Raw genomic sequence first — 17,617 nt, forward strand, 5'->3', positions numbered from 1 at the left:
AGGTGTGTCTAACTGATAAGTTTGTGATCATAAACCATACACAGGGGGGAACACACACACACAAGAAAGGGAGGAGAAGGAGACAAGTAAAGCTCTCTAGAGGTGTCTATCAGGATGAAAGCCATGGTGAGATGCGCTATGATGGACCACCCAGCTTTCCTAGGAGCAGAAGTGAGATTTCTACTAGGACTTGGTAAGAGACACAAAAAATGATATTTCATTTTATTAAGACTAATTTGATAGTGTGGGTGAAATTATACCATCTAGATTGGCAAATAAATAAATTAATTGATCATCTCCATATTGAGATGTAGTCTTAGGATATTGTGAGACTTCATTCTACCTGCAGAAGAATCTAGACTCATAATCTAGCAAAGCATTAAATAATTGCTTAGATATATATATATATATATATATATATATATATATATATATATATATATATATATATATATTGAAAGAACATTCTTCGCCAAGCTAAGTGATGGATTCCCACAGGAAAGACTTGTTTCAAGTCCTTCCCATTTAAGATATGATCTAGGAAAGATCCTAGATCCCTGTTATTTGTCTTAATAGTCTTACCAAAGTTATATGTGTGAAAATAGTCCAGGATGGGGCGGAAGGATACAGTTATCTCTTCTAAGTTATATCCTTGAATGGATTTGCCCATGCCTGAAGTCATGTGATGTGTAGTTGGTTAGAGGGGGACGGAATGTATTTAGCGTTCCATATTGATGTCTAGGATTAGACAGGCCCGTCCTGATATCATGAGGCTTTCTCTGAACAGAAGTAATGTATATAACTTATGTTCCTATTTGATATCCTAACCTAATAATAGCTTTATTATAATGTGACAAGTTATTTCCACTCACATGTATTGTTAAGCTTGTAATGCTTTATATTAACGCTATATATATTCATTTGCATGTATCATTGTGTTTATTTACTTATATATGTTTATAATCTTGTAACCAATAAATCTGCATAGTTTTATAAACCTGTGTATTGTTGTATAATGCAGAACTACATGTTTTATCATTAACGTCATCTAATGTCAAAAAGAACTTATTTATCTGAGGAAATAGTCGGACTCAGATGTGAATTGTATCAATTAGGTTGTCTACAATTCACCAGGTCATGATTTTAAGAATTTATGACAAATTTTATAAATTTTATTTTTTTATGGTTAATTATTTTTATGACTATAATTAATAATTCTTAATTGAATTATTACCCCCAGACAGCTGACAACTCGCTGCAGACGGAGAGAATCGAGGCGTTTTCTATGGAGGATTAGTGAGCTAATAATCTGCTAATTAACGCCACAAAGAGTCAATAACCCCAGTGCAGCGGAGGGATGATAACGGCTGATGACCACACAGCTCACACGCTGCCCTATGATGATAAGATGACCATCTGTGGACTGACCGCCAGATAAGTGACCCGTCAGGGCAGAAAACAAATGCCAGGTCAAAAGGGAAAGGACTGGAGGGGCGGAGGACTGTGGAGGGGCTATGTCTCTACAAAACGTACCCGCACCCCAATGTCACCTCCATAGACGTCTGATTCCAAAGATGTGTCCAGTTGAATTGCAGCCCGGGAAAGATATGTTAGGTTACTTTCATCTTATACCTGAAACCTGCCCCACTCCAGTTATTGCAAAATTATAACACCCAGCATCAGGATATGTTGGGAGTTGTAGCTGGAGAAGTGCAGGTTGGTGTGTAAAACAGTAGGAAAACCTATCCATCGCAGTTACCTAACCGGCCCATAGGAGGCGCCGGAGACTATTGTAAAATGTCATTATATATAGAGCTATAAGAAGGAAATTTGCTTCTTTCCAGTTGAGCGTCGTATGTGGTATATGTGGCCCCTGGGGCCGGGAGCCGACAGTGAGGTCCTTGAGGGGATTGGTTGGGTTTTATATATTAGTGTAAGTATTTGTATCATTTTATTGACACCAATTGAAACATTGTTATTTTTTCCTAAAAGATCAGCCCTAAGTAGGATGGAGCTGGGACGCCTGGCTTTACTATATCTCGGCATATCTACTTAGGGAAAGGCTGACAACCTGTGTCCGTATTAGTGGCCCAGCTTTTCTGGATACAGATAAAATGAATAAAAATGTCACACGTTGACTTAAAGGGGGTCGTCTCATGAAGTCCGCACTTGTCCATATACCCTATTACTGGGATGGCCAACCTGCGGCTCTCCAGCTGTTGTAAAACTACAACTCCAACCATGCCCTGCTGTAGGCTGAAAGCTGTAGTCAGTGTGGGCATGCTGGGAGTTGCAGTTTTGCAACAGCTGAAGAGCCTCAGGTTGGCCATCCCTGCCCTATTAGGATAGATGGATGGGGCTGTGTGTTCAGAGACCCCCTTTATGAGCCAGAGAGGAGAGCCATTGAGTGACAGACGCTCCCCCTCTGACTCGGCCAGTCCATGTACTATGTTCATTGGAAAGGCCAGCGTGTAATACTGCGTTTTGGTGGAGTGTATGGTAGAGTGAAACTTTGCTGGATGACAAGAGTTGATTCCATGGGACAGATCTGCAGGGATCTTTAGTGATCCGCTGTAATCTGTGAGGGAACCAGGCAGCAAATGTTCCCTTTCTCTATAGCGCCACCACAGGAGAAACTAATTATTACACAGTCCTCATTGAAATCAATGGGCTGTCAATGTGATGCGGTAAAGTGCTGCATTCTCGGTGGAGGTTCATTAATGGAGAACTTCCTCTAATAACATGTTTGAAAAAATTCTGAACCAGAATAACAGTTTAAGGAGATTATTATATATTTTTTTCATTTTAATTTAAGGGGGAAGTACAGAGCACATCATCAGATTCACCTTCATCTCTCCATGGATTGCATTCTGCATGAAGGACAGTGTGAACTCTTCCAGATTTCCACATGTGATGGATCGCCACCTGAGCTAACTTCCCTTTTATACGTCTCCGGTGGGATCCGGCATTACCAAGAATTCTAGATGAAATTAGAACACAGGTGACGACTGAAGGTTACCATTAATTATGCTTCCTGTCTTGTCATGTTTCCCCTCAATATTGGCACCAGATGGATACCATCGAGTTCAGATTTTCATTCGTTTTCACCGACTGATAGATACCATTGTGCCAAAACTTCGAAGGACCAAGTGGCTTTAGGAAATGTCACTTATCTAGTCAGTATTCTGATTATTGTCTTAAGGGAATGTCCCAACTTCTCCTTGGTGATTCCGGGAATTTGGAGACACAGATGTTCTATCAATCTTATTTCTATAGACATGGTAACAATGCGTGCGCTTTATGGCAGCTGTAATGAATGGGATTTAATGGACAGAAAAGTGTCCATAGTCTCCAGGAAGAGTTCCCCCCCATCTTGTGTGTATAGTGCTTATAATATCCGTGTGTACAGTGCTTATATCTGTGTGTATAGTGCTTATATCTGTGTGTATAGTGCTTATAATATCTGTGTGTACAGTGCTTATATCTGTGTATAGTGCTTATATCTGTGTATAGTGCTTATAATATCCGTGTGTACAGTGCTTATATCTGTGTATAGTGCTTATAATATCCGTGTGTACAGTGCTTATATCTGTGTTTATAGTGTTTTTATCAGTGTGTATAGTGCTAATAATATCTCTGTGTACAGTGCTAATAATATCTGTGTGTACAGTGCTTATATCTGTGTGTATAGTGCTTACAGTCATGTGAAAAAATTAGGACACCCTTTGAAAGCATGTGGTTTTTTGTAACATTTTTAATAAAAGGTTATTTCATCTCCGTTTCAACAATACAGAGAGATTAAAGTAATCCGACTAAACAAAGAAAACTGAAGAAAAGTCTTTTCAAGATCTTCTGTAAATGTCATTCTACAAAAATGCCTATTCTAACTGAGGAAAAAGATAGGACACCCTTGCCCCTAATAGCGAGTTTTACCTCCTTTGGCTGAAATAACTGCAGTGAGACGGTTCTTGTAGCCATCTACCAGTCTTCGACATCGGTCTGAGGAAATTTTACCCCACTCCTCAATGCAGAACTTTTTCAGCTGTGAGATGTTTGAGGGGTTTCTTGCACGTACAGCCCTTTTCAAGTCACCCCACAGCATCTCAATGGGATTCAAATCTGGACTTTGACTTGGCCATTCCAGGACTCTCCATTTCTTCTTTTTCAGCCAATCTTTGGTTGATTTACTAGTATGTTTTGGGTCATTGTCATGTTGCATGGTCCAGTTCCGCTTCAGCTTTAATTTTCTAACTGATGGTCTCACATGTTCTTCAAGCACCTTCTGATACACAGTAGAATTCATCGTGGATTCTATGATGGTGAGCTGACCAGGTCCTGCTGCAGCAAAGCAGCCCCAAACCATGACACTTCCACCTCCATGCTTCACAGTTGGTATGAGGTTCTTTTCTTGGAATGCTGTGTTTGGTTTACGCCAAACATGTCCTCTGCTGTTGTGTCCAAATAATTCAATTTTGGACTCATCTGTCCAAAGAACATTATTCCAGAAGTCCTGGTCTTTGTCAACTTTATCTCTGGCAAATGTCAGTCTGGCCTCGATGTTTCTCTTGGAAAGCAAAGGTTTCCTCCTTGCACACCTCCCATGCAAGTTAAACTTGTACAGTCTCTTTCTGATTGTAGAGGCATGTACTTCTACATCAACAGTAGCCAGAGCCTGCTGTAGTTCTCGAGATGACACTTTAGGGTTTTTGGAGACCTCTTTTAGCATCTTGCGGTCTGCTCTTGGGGTGAACTTGCTGGGGCGACCAGTCCTGGGCATGTTGGCAGTTGTTTTGAAAGCCCTCCACTTGTAGACTATCTTCCGGACAGTGGAATGGCTGATTTCAAAATCTTTTGAGATCTTTTTAAATCCCTTCCCAGACTCATAGGCTGCTACAATCTTTTTTCTGAAGTCCTCTGACAGCTCTTTTGCTCTCACCATGATGCTCACTCTCACTTCAACAGTCAGGAGCACACCAAACTAAATGTCTGAGGTTTAAATAGGGCAAGCCTCATTCAACATGCAGAGTAACAATCTACTAATTATGTGCACCTGGTGTGATATACCTGTGTGAGATCTGAGCCAATTTAAGAGGGAATACATGTGAGGGTGTCCTATCTTTTTCCTCAGTTAGAATAGGCATTTTTGTAGAATGACATTTACAGAAGATCTTGAAAAGACTTTTCTTCAGTTTTCTTTGTTTAGTCGGATTACTTTAATCTCTCTGTATTGTTGAAACGGAGATGAAATAACCTTTTATTAAAAATGTTACAAAAAACCACATGCTTTCAAAGGGTGTCCTAATTTTTTCACATGACTGTATATCTGTGTATAGTGCTTATATCTGTGTATAGTGCTTATATCTGTGTATAGTGCTTATAATATCCGTGTGTATAGTGCTTATATCTGTGTTTATAGTGTTTTATATCTGTGTATAGTGCTTATATCTGTGTGTACAGTGCTTATATCTGTGTGTATAGTGCTTATATCTGTGTGTATAGTGCTTATAATATCTGTGTGTACAGTGCTTATATCTGTGTATAGTGCTTATATCTGTGTTTATAGTGTTTTATATCTGTGTATACAGTGCTTATATCTGTGTGTATAGTGCTTATATCTGTGTGTATAGTGCTTATATCTGTGTGTATAGTGCTTATATCTGTGTGTATAGTGCTTATATCTGTGTATAGTGCTTATATCTGTGTGTATAGTGCTTATATCTGTGTGTATAGTGCTTATATCTGTGTATAGTGCTTATATCTGTGTGTATAGTGCTTATATCTGTGTATAGTGCTTATATCTGTGTGTATAGTGCTTATATCTGTGTGTATAGTGCTTATATCTGTGTGTATAGTGCTTATATCTGTGTATAGTGCTTATATCTGTGTGTATAGTGCTTATATCTGTGTATAGTGCTTATATCTGTGTGTATAGTGCTTATATCTGTGTATAGTGCTTATATCTGTGTATAGCGCTTATATCTGTGTGTATAGTGCTTATATCTGTGTATAGTGCTTATATCTGTGTGTATAGTGCTTATATCTGTGTGTATAGTGCTTATATCTGTGTGTATAGTGCTTATATCTGTGTGTATAGTGCTTATATCTGTGTATAGTGCTTATATCTGTGTATAGTGCTTATAATATCCGTGTGTACAGTGCTTATATCTGTGTTTATAGTGTTTTATATCTGTGTGTATAGTGCTAATAATATCTGTGTGTATAGTGCTAATAATATCTGTGTGTATAGTGCTTATATCTGTGTGTATAGTGTTTATGTCTGTGTATAGTGCTTATATCTGTGTTTATAGTGTTTTTATCAGTGTGCATAGTGCTAATAATATCTTTGTGTGCATATTGCTTATAATATCTGCGTGTATAGTGTTTATTATATCTGTGTGTATAGCACTTATATCTGTGTGCATAGTGTTTATAATATCTGTGTATAGTGCTTATATCTGTGTGTATAGTGCTTATATCTGTGTGTATAGTGCTTATATCTGTGTGCATAGTGTTTATAATATCTGTGTATAGTGCTTATATCTGTGTGTATAGTGTTTATATCTGTGTATAGTGCTTATATGTGTGTATAGTGCTTATATCTGTGTGTATAGTGTTTATATCTGTGTGTATAGTGTTTATATCTGTGTATAGTGCTTATATCTGTGTATAGTGCTTATATGTGTGTATAGTGCTAATAATATCTGTGTGTATAGTGCTTATATCTGTGTGTATAGTGTTTATATCTGTGTATAGTGCTTATATCTGTGTGTATAGTGCTTATATCTGTGTATAGTGCTTATATGTGTGTATAGTGCTTATATCTGTGTGTATAGTGCTTATATCTGTGTATAGTGCTTATATCTGTGTATAGTGCTTATATCTGTGTGTATAGTGTTTATAATATCTGTGTATAGTGCTTATATCTGTGTATGTAATGCTTAGATGTGTGTATAGTGTGGTTTGAGAATATGGATGCATTCGCCTCTGGGTTGCCCTGTAGAATAAACAGGGGTTGTTATGATGTGACAGCACCTTTAAGAGAAAACCCAGAAGCATTTTCTAATCAATATCGCATCATGGAAGAAAAATGACATAACAAAATATCACCCAACAACATAAACCAGGTCAAACATTACACTGCCCACAAAACGATAAAAAAATCATCACCACCATCATCATCATCATCATATCTGGTGTTTTATCATAGTCTCTTTAATATATGATAAATATCTCCATGTATATAAATGTATAAAAACACACAAAGAATAGAACTAATGAGGTTGTTATCGCATTATGCTTTGGTCCTTCTGGATACATTGTATCTCTCATCAGTTGTATCTTCAGAGCTCTCTCACCTCTGTGCTGCGGACACATCAATGTACAGACAGCCTCCCCCTGTGAGTGCTACAAGCTGTCAGAGATATCTAATACAGCAGCGGGGGGCACGCCCCACCCTTGACTTTCAGCTTGCGCTCTGATCTAAGAGGCTCTTGTATGCAAAATGACAAATCCTGTCTTGAAATTCAACGCCGAGGCTAAAATCACTGACGACTGCAAAAATGTGACAGTCATATGCCTGTATGCAAGTGAAAATCCAATAAATGATAATCCTAATATAAATAACAATAAGATAATAATAATACTAATATAATTAAAAATACAAATGATAAAAGTAATAATTGTAATAGAAAATGATACAAACAATACTCTAAATACTAGAAAAACAAAAACAATGCAATAGCACATAGTAAATACAACAGTGCCATACTCACTATAGATATCCTAATGCTGCGCTATCAATGTGAGATTCTTGGCAAATATATTTTGTACAAAATTATTTCTGCCCGTCTGCGGCGTCAAGGTGATCTCTTTAAGATGGGAACCTAACACTAAATACCACATTAACTGGTCCCATATCGGCCTCCATTACATTCAGGGGATGCAGGTTCCACATGCATGCCGAGCCCACAGTATATTATGGGTTCAGCATGCATGTGGAACCTGAATCCCCTGAATCTAATGGAGGCCATTGTGGCACCCTGAGAGGTATAATATAATGTGGGCTCGGCATGCATGTGGAACCTGCATTCCCTGAATGTGATGGAGGCCGATATGGGACCAGTTAATTAACATTTTTCGGAAATTGTCTTAGGTAGGGGCTCATATTTTGTGGGATGAGTTGATGGTGAGATTGGTACTATTTTGGGGGGCATACGCCTTTTTAATCACTTGGTGTTGCACTTTTAGTGATGTAAAGTGACAAATAAATGTTTTTTTTGTAGCATTTTTTTTTTATTTTTTTTTACGGTGTTCATCTGAGGGGTTAGGTCATGTGATATTTATACAGAGCTGGTCGATACGGACGCGGCGATACCTAATATATTTTTTTCTATTTTACTTTTTTTTGGGAAAAGGACCCTTTTTGTTTACTTGAAACTTAAATTTTTGGGGGGGAAACTTTACTTTTTTCACTTTATTTTTTGTCCCCCTCTGGGACTTCAACTTTTGGGGGTTTGATCCCCTTTACAATGCATTACAATACAGAAGTATTGTGATGCACTGGCTGTAAGTGTATTACAAGCGCTCTCCGCATCCGTATGTTCATTCCGTTGCTCCGCAAAAAAAATTGTGCATGTCCTATTTTTTTCTAGTTTGCGGACAAGGATAGATATTATTACAATTAATCGTCAAAAAAAAAAACGGATCCGCAAAAAAAACGGATGCCATACTGAATATCATCAGTTTTTGGGGGCGGATCCGAAATTTGCGGACCGCAAAACACATACGGTCGTGTGCATGTAGCCTAATACAGGGGGCTGGATCTCACAGACTGTCCACGATGCCTAAGGAAGGCATCGGGCTGTCTTCCCTGCCATCAGGTCCCCATCACAACAGCTGCGAGGGTTAATACGCCTTCATCAATGTTTTAACCGATGCCGGCGCATACAGCAGGGGTCCGGCTATTAGTGACTGCCGGACCCCTGCCGCTGATCAGGTGGGCGCAGCTCCTGCGCCCGCCCGATCAGAGCGCCCTACATGTACGGCGCTGGGATTTCTGACCCACTTTACGGCGCTGGTATATTACGGGTTAAATGTCCTCTAATCCTACAGCAGGGATCAGCAACCTTCGGCTCGCCAGCTTCTGTGAAACTACAACTCCCAGCATACAATATGCTCGGCTGTTCTTCTAACTCCCATAGAAGTGTATGGAGCATTCTGGGAGTTGTAGTTTCAGAACAGCTGGAGTTCTGGAGGTTGCTGATCCCGGCTCTACAGCCTGAGGCCTCTTTCACACGACAGTATGTCCATTTCAGTGTTTTGCGGTCCGTTTTTCACGGATCCGTTGTTCCGTTTTTTGCTTCCGTTGTGGTTCCGTTTCCGTTCCGTTCCGTTTTTCTGTATGGCAAATACAGTATACAGTAATTTCATATAAAAAATTGGGCTGGGCATAACATTTTCAATAGATGGTTCCGCAAAAAACGGAACGGATACGGAAGACATACGGAAGCATTTCCGTATGCATTCCGTTTTTTTGCGGACCCATAGACTTTAATGGAGCCACGGAACGTGATTTGCGGCCAAATATAGGACATGTTCTATCTTTAAACGGAACGGAAAAACGGAAATACGGAAACGGAATGCACACGGAGTACATTCCGTTTTTTTTGCGGAACCATTGAAATGAATTGTTCCGTATACGGACCGCAAAAAACGGCCCGCAAAACGGAAAAAAAAACGGTCGTGTGAAAGAGGCCTGAAGCTTATAATAGCTCAGCAGTGTAATAAGATACGTGGCTGGTATCAGTCATACAGAGAGCAGTCGACTGCATTCACGTGGCCCTCGGCCTCCGTTACCTGGACACACGGCTGAGTTGTTGCATGGCTTGTGCTCCTTCAGGGGCCCGCTGCAGTGCGTGCTGTACGAGGAAGAGACACAGAATCTGGTCCTGGACTTCATTCCCTCCCCGCAGGTGGTGGAACACACGCTCCAGGGCGACCACTCCTCAGCCGCTGGGTCTCCTGCAATAGACATTGTAGAAATAAAAAAATCTGCTACAAGTAGAGCGGTTTCTGCAGAGCTGTATTCACAATTCTGCTGATTGCCGCTGGGACTCTGTCAACACTGTGCTGACCGATAAAGGGCTAGAAGCATCTCTGACAGCCCATTAGTGATGAGCGGCATAGGCAATATTCGAATTCGCAAATTTTTGGCTGAATATTCTCCATAAATTCGAGAATTCATGATCGCCGGTCATCGTTTACTTGATTGCTAAAATCGTCAATCTACTATATTCGCGATTAGAATATTCAACACTATTCGCGAATACAAATATATAGCACTATATTCTAAATATTCGCAAATTCTCGAAGTGGCGATATTCGCAATTAAAATTTGCAATTCGAATATTCACGCTCAACACTACAGCTCATAAGGCGAGCTGCTGGGTCCTCAGGTCAGGTAGGCTTGAACCTTGACAAGATCACGATGGGCTTTAGGCCACTTTCACACATTCAGTATTTGATCAGTCTTTGGTCAGTGATTTCCATCAGAGATTCTGAGCCAAAACCAGGAGTGAAGTCTACACAGAGATAAGGTATAATGGAAAGATCTGCACCTGTTCTGTGTTCTTGACCTACAACTGGTTTTGACTCCCAATCACTGATGGAAAAACATGCATCTTTCAAATATGCTTTACTGGCAGGACTAAATACATTGTAGCATTGGCAAACCAAGTGGGAGATAATTGGGTAGGGTTGGAGGTGGGGACACATACAGGGTGGGGTATAGAAGTCCATGGAATATCGGGCTCCTCTCAGTCCATGGCAGGCAGTAATATATTGTGCTGCTGTGGCCGTTGTGTTCTCCTCTTCCCCCAGCAGTATGGAGAGTCTCTCTTCCTCCTCCATGGAGGTGAAGTCTGGGCAGATATCAGACTAGGGGTGGGTGATATAGGCGATATAAATTTGTGCCACGATATGGATTTTGTGCATATCGCCTATATCGCCGGACTGCGATATGACCACGGAGCGGTAGTGAAGAACAGTTACCATGGCAGCCAGGACGCTACTGAAGTCCTGGCTGCCATGGTATGTTAGTGAGCAGCATTATACTCGTGTGTGCCGTGGCCGCCGGTCGCTCCTTCTTCTGTCTGTGCGGCACATTGCTAATGCTTATAACATTAGCAATGCGCCGCACAGACCTATGAGAAGAAGGAGCGACCGGCGGCCACGGCGCACGTGAGTATAATCCTGCTCACTAACATACCATGGCAGCCAGGACTTCAGTAGCGTCCTGGCTGCCATGGTAACCAATCGGAGCCCCAGCATTACACTGATCAGAACTGCCCACTGCCACCAATGATGGGGGGGGAGGAGGGGGACCCTGTGGCCACTGCCACCAATCATTAATACTGGGGGGGGTTTGAGTTACCAGAGGGGGCTGATAAGAGGGAGAGGCTGGGGGGCACATGAGAGGCTGGGGGGCGGATCAGGGGCTGGGGGGCACATGAGAGGCTGGGGGGCGGATCAGGGGCTGGGGGGCTGATCAGAGCCTGGGGGGCTGATCAGAGGCTGGGGGGCTGATCAGAGGCTGGGGGGCTGATCAGAGGCTGGGGGGCTGATCAGAGGCTGGGGGCTGATCAGAGGCTGGGGGGCTGATCAGAGGCTGGGGGGCACATGAGAGGCTGGGGGGCGGATCAGAGGCTGGGGGGCACATGAGAGGCTGGGGGGCGGATCAGAGGCTGGGGGGCATATGAGAGGCTGGCTGCCATGGTCAGCTCCCTGCTGTTGTGTGCACAAAGCACAGGGCAGCAGGGAGAGTGTAAAGTCCTATTCACCCTTATAGAGCTCTATTAGGGTGAATATGACAAGGGTTCTAGCCCTTAAGGAGGCTAATAGTTATTAAATAAAAAGTAAAAAAAAAAAAGTTTAAACCCCCCAAAATATAGAAAACAATATATTGCGATATATATCGCATAGCGCACATGCTTAAAATTATATTGCAATATAGATTTTAGGCCATATCGCCCACCCCTAGATCAGACAGTCTCCTGAAGTGTGTCTCCCCCTGCTGAGTATTTGGGGCACCGCAGCAGGAAGTGGGGCTCATCCTCCGCGGCCTCCTGGTCGCCCTGCTGGCTTGTATTTCCGTCAGTGCTGTCTGTTCCATGAGCAGCTTTGGTCGCTCAGTCTATAGAGGCTCAGGATCTGTCAGTCTCTGCGGTTGGGGAGTTTCTCCAGATGGTGAAACTCTATCTATCTCGTATCTATCTGTCTGTTCGGCTGTCCGTCCGTCTGACTGTCTGTCCGTCTGTCTATCTATCTGTGCAGGCATTACTCAGTCTCATGCATATCCATGCCTTAAGACTTTCATGCCTGCACATAAAATATGTTGTTTTTTTACGATGACTCTGCTCGTTAATTCTGCACCCGTCTCTCACAAGATGCGCTGGCCTTTTAAAATTTGCCAAGTCACCCAGCTCGCTGCGCTGCCGCTCTGCGCCCAGTAACTCATCCTGAGCGCGGAGACGTCTTGCCGGTCAGCAAACTGCTAACACAGCTGTTTTGGGGCCGCTGAGAGGAGTAATTGTCTCCGGTTTCTCGCTCACAGCTGTGCGCTCTACAGTGATATATAGGACGCACTTAGGTGCCCATTGGGAAGGCAGATAAAGGTTTCCTGCAAAAAGGCCAATCCGCAGGTGGCAACCGCCTCTCCGAAATATAGAAATAAACAGGTAGCAGGCAGCATGGCAGACTCTTCCGATGATGTGATCCCCCAGGTCCGGTGTGGCCCCCTCCCCTCTGCTCCGGGTCACATTCATTATTCTAATATTACGTTGGTGCCTGTGATAAGATAATAGATGGCACGGCCGGGCAGCAGCTGCGGACCATCATATACACCAGGACTGAGCCTTCACTATGAGGACATGAGACATAGTCTGAACGTGGAAATGTGTGAGGGCGGGTGCAGGTGAGAAAGAGGAGGGGGCGCCGAAAAGGAGATCTAATAAGTCTTATCTCAACAGGTCCAGAAATCTGTGCAGATTCATTCCTTAATATATCTTTATAGCAGCTGGAGCTCTGCTTTTCTGATACAAAGCTCCAAATCCCCTGCATAGAACAAAATAATAAGATTCTACCTTTCTACAGACACCACTAGGGGGAGCTCACTGATTTATACAACTACATCATTAGAGTTGTTTTTGGTCAGCTCTCTAGCTCCCTCTAGTGGTGACTGAAGGAGGTCAATTTTATCATCTCGAGCTATAGCTTTACCACCGATTTACAGCCCTGAAATAAAATTAAGCTCTGACCCCTTTAAACTATTTTTTCACCTTAAGACATACTTGTCGCGGCTTGGTGGTAGTTTGCAGTGACACTTTCACAGCACATGTCGGTTGCCGGTGGCAACATGTTGTTCGTTATGCATGCATGTGCACTTCCCCTTTAAGGCTATTTCCCTTCCCATTTCTGGTGTGTATGGGGTTAAGGTGTGTCCAAGGTAGAGCAAGGTAGATGCGGCACCTGAGGGGTAATAGCGGCAGATTGTAGCGTGCAGTCATAGATGCTGGGTGCCAGATATGGGATATGGCCGGCACCCGCAGCCTTCATTTGTATTCAGGCATAAACTATATTCATTGGTGGCGCAGTGGACCGCACCCCCCACCCCAGTATTATAAAGTATCATCATTGGAGGCACAGTGCACCCCCCCAGTATTATAACTATTATAATCATTGGTGGCAGTGGCCACAGGGTCCCCCTCTCCCCTCCTCTTCATTGGTGGCAGTGATCCCCCTTTCCCCTCCTCTTCATTGGTGGCAGTGGCAGCTTCTGATGGGAGCCCCAGCAGTGTAATCCTGGGGCTCCGATCGGTTACCATGGCAGCCAGGACACTACTGAAGCCCTGACTGTCATAGTCGGCTCCCTGCTGCTGTGTGTACTATGCACAGGGCAGCAGGGAGAGTGTGAGGTCCTATTCACCCTAATAGAGCTTTATTAGGGGGAATAGGACAAGGGATGAAAAGATCCCAGGTTCTAGCCCCTAAGGGAGCTAATAGTTTTTAAATGAAAAGTAAAAAAAAACAAAAAACACAATAAATAAATATTACATATCGCCACACCCAAAAAAGTGTGAACTATTAAAATATAAAAAAATATCTCCAATGCGGTGAACACCATAACAGAAAAAAAAACTTGCAATTTGCAAAAATTAGGATCGGACTGTTCTATTATGGTCCAGACGTTCCATAAAATGTGGAATGCACGCGGCTTTTTTGGTGTTTTATTTTTTTCACGTGGTATCGAGTATCGCAATACTTTTTTATGGTATCGTGACAACCCTAGGTAAGACATGTGTTTTTTTTTTTGTTTGTTTTTTTATTATACCGCAATTATATGTATTTTAAATTTGGCTCCTAAATTTTTCAGGTTAGGAGCCAAAGGCTCCTTGATATTTTTTTTAATCTGGAGCCCTGAGGCAGGACCCAGCACGAACACCAAACACAGAATCTAGTAGAAACAACCTGGACCACCTTGCGGCATGAACCATGGCAGCACCAGGCTGCTTTGCTTGTAGTTCCCCCTCCGGGGAACTCCAGGAACCCCCTTCCGGGGGTATAGGACATACAAAGGATATGTCTGACTGGCATCCATGCTGACCTGAAACACCAAACAGGCCAGACATGAAACACCAAACCAGACAGAACAACAAACCCCTAACATAAACCCACACTAAACATACAAGTGAGGTAGGGTAACAGCAACAGACACAAAGGGGTGACATCGTAAGAGATCAATGTCCCATAAGGTGGCCCTCAAGGACTGGGCAGATGGAATAACATCAGCTCTTCAAGACACTGAAGACAATATGAACTCAGGCTCACAACTCAGAACAATAAGAGCCAAGAGGCCACACCAAGCTCTACCTTGCACACACCTTAACCCCATACACACCAGAAATGGGAAGGGAAATAGCCTTAAAGGGGAGGTGCACTTGCATGCATAACAAACAACATGCGCTGCGAAAGTGTCACGGCAAACTACCACCAAGCCGTGACAATACTAATATACCATGAAAGCTATAGTTTGTTATATGGATGATGACAGGGCTATCACTTAAGGGCACCAGCTGTATTATAATTCAGGCCCTGGCCTTTCAACACCAGAAGCGCGGCTTAAAAAAATAAAATAAAAATTATATATATATATCAATAGAAAAAACAAGTTACGGCTCTCTGAATAAGTTGTAACAAAAACAAATAATTATAAAAAAATAGTGTTTTCCTTGTGCAAATGTAGTAAAACATAAAAACAAATATATATAAATCATCCAATTCACTCATCTGCCGCTCTCTTGCCAGAAAATTTAAGTATTGGTATGGTGAAGACTGGGTACTGTGGTGTGGCACTATTATAATGGCTAGCATTGAGCAAATCAAAGTATCCGAATTGGACTTTGATCCTAATTTTAGGAAAATTTGATTCGCCGTGAAGCCAAAATTCCTCGGGATTCGTGGTAACTAATCAATTTCCCCTTAAATGGTGGTAAAAAAAACAACTCATCTCATCCATTTGAGCGTGAAGAGGCCGCGTGAAGATCCTGCACTAAATCTTGTGCACGGGGATGTATGCCGTCACCACAACGGCCAGCGTGATGGCATCATCATGCACCGCGCAAGATTTCACCCTGGGTCTCCAAGCAAGATGGCCGCGGCAGCCTCTTCGCGCTCAAATGCACAAAGTAAGTACAATTTATTTAAATGATTAAACCCTGAAAGGCCTTAATATTAATGTGAAATACTGCGATCAGCAATGAACGCGGCATCTGAGCGGTTCAATGATGGGGGGCGGTGCAATCGCAGTTCCTCGTCAGTGAACCAGCTACTTACAAAGAAATGCATAACAAAGCAAATTTGTTTGTAAAATTCGGTGAAACAGCCGAATCTAATTTTTAGGACTTCGCTTATCTCTAATAATGGCAGGATTATAGACATTAGTCATATTACTGGCACTATATGACGCTATTATATTTCCACTAGAGTGTGGCACTGAGTGATTTTCACTGTGCGGCACTTTTATATCGGCACTGTGCGGCACTTTTATATCGGCACTGTGCGGCACTCTTATATCGGCACTGTGCGGCACTTTTATATCGGCACTGTGCGGCACTCTTATATCGGCACTGTGCGGCACTTTTATATCGGCACTGTGCGGCACTTTTATATCGGCACTGTGCGGCACTTTTATATCGGCACTGTGCGGCACTTTTATATCGGCACTGTGCGGCACTTTTATATCGGCACTGTGCGGCACTTTTATATCGGCACTGTGCGGCACTTTTATATCGGCACTGTGCGGCACTTTTATATCGGCACTGTGCGGCACTCTTATATCGGCACTGTGCGGCACTCTTATATCGGCACTGTGCGGCACTTTTATATCGGCACTGTGCGGCACTCTTATATCGGCACTGTGCGGCACTTTTATATCGGCACTGTGCGGCACTCTTATATCGGCACTGTGCGGCACTTTTATATCGGCACTGTGCGGCACTTTTATATCGGCACTGTGCGGCACTCTTATATCGGCACTCTTATATCGGCACTGTGCGGCACTTTTATATCGGCACTGTGCGGCACTTTTATATCGGCACTGTGCGGCACTCTTATATCGGCACTGTGCGGCACTTTTATATCGGCACTGTGCGGCACTTTTATATCGGCACTGTGCGGCACTCTTATATCGGCACTGTGCGGCACTTTTATATCGGCACTGTGCGGCACTTTTATATCGGCACTGTTTGGCACTTTTATATCGGCACTGTTTGGCACTTTTATATCGGCACTGTGCGGCACTTTTATATCGGCACTGTGCGGCACTTTTATATCGGCACTGTGCGGCACTTTTATATCGGCACTGTGCGGCACTCTTATATCGGCACTGTGCGGCACTCTTATATCGGCACTGTGCGGCACTCTTATATCGGCACTGTGCGGCACTCTTATATCGGCACTGTGCGGCACTTTTATATCGGCACTGTGCGGCACTCTTATATCGGCACTGTGCGGCACTCTTATATCGGCACTGTGCGGCACTCTTATATCGGCACTGTGCGGCACTCTTATATCGGCACTGTGCGGCACTTTTATATCGGCACTGTGCGGCACTTTTATATCGGCACTGTGCGGCACTTTTATATCGGCACTGTGCGGCACTTTTATATCGGCACTGTGCGGCACTTTACATTTTAGATGAAGGAATGAAATGTACCTCCAGCGGTCCTGCGCCTGAATCCACCGCTGGTCATGATCTGGCCTCGAGTTTCCTCTGAAATCTAATACTTTATTACGTTGTATAATGAAATAACAAAGCAATCCTCTGCTGGAAATGGAAGGCGTCCAGCCTCATCTCACTAGGACTATTTCTAGAAGTATGAATCCTGAATTATTAAGTTTGTGCTGTGCCGAGCATCGAACATCGTGAACATATTCCTTAAATAGTACAATCTGGATACGTAACGCGGGACGCGGCTGTTAATATTGTATGAGCGCAGATATTGGAGATTGGTGCAAAAAGACAAGAGGAATTAAAGGAAAGCTCCATGAAAATTGGGCTGCG

The 17,617-nt window shown here is 42.9% G+C and overlaps 1 protein-coding gene across 2 annotated transcripts in view; it reads right to left on the minus strand.

Annotated features, from left to right (window-relative positions):
- The window catches only part of ADGRB1 (adhesion G protein-coupled receptor B1), a 559,240-nt gene that overhangs the window by 236,807 nt on the left and 304,816 nt on the right, over positions 1 to 17,617 (minus strand). For both annotated transcript variants that reach the window (XM_044294271.1, XM_044294270.1), the window contains exon 5: positions 9,856 to 10,020. In XM_044294271.1, the coding sequence (XP_044150206.1) occupies positions 9,856 to 10,020 (165 nt within the window). The remainder of the gene's footprint in view (positions 1 to 9,855; positions 10,021 to 17,617) is intronic.

Source organism: Bufo gargarizans, chromosome 5, assembly GCF_014858855.1.
Source record: "Bufo gargarizans isolate SCDJY-AF-19 chromosome 5, ASM1485885v1, whole genome shotgun sequence".
NCBI lineage: Eukaryota > Metazoa > Chordata > Amphibia > Anura > Bufonidae > Bufo > Bufo gargarizans.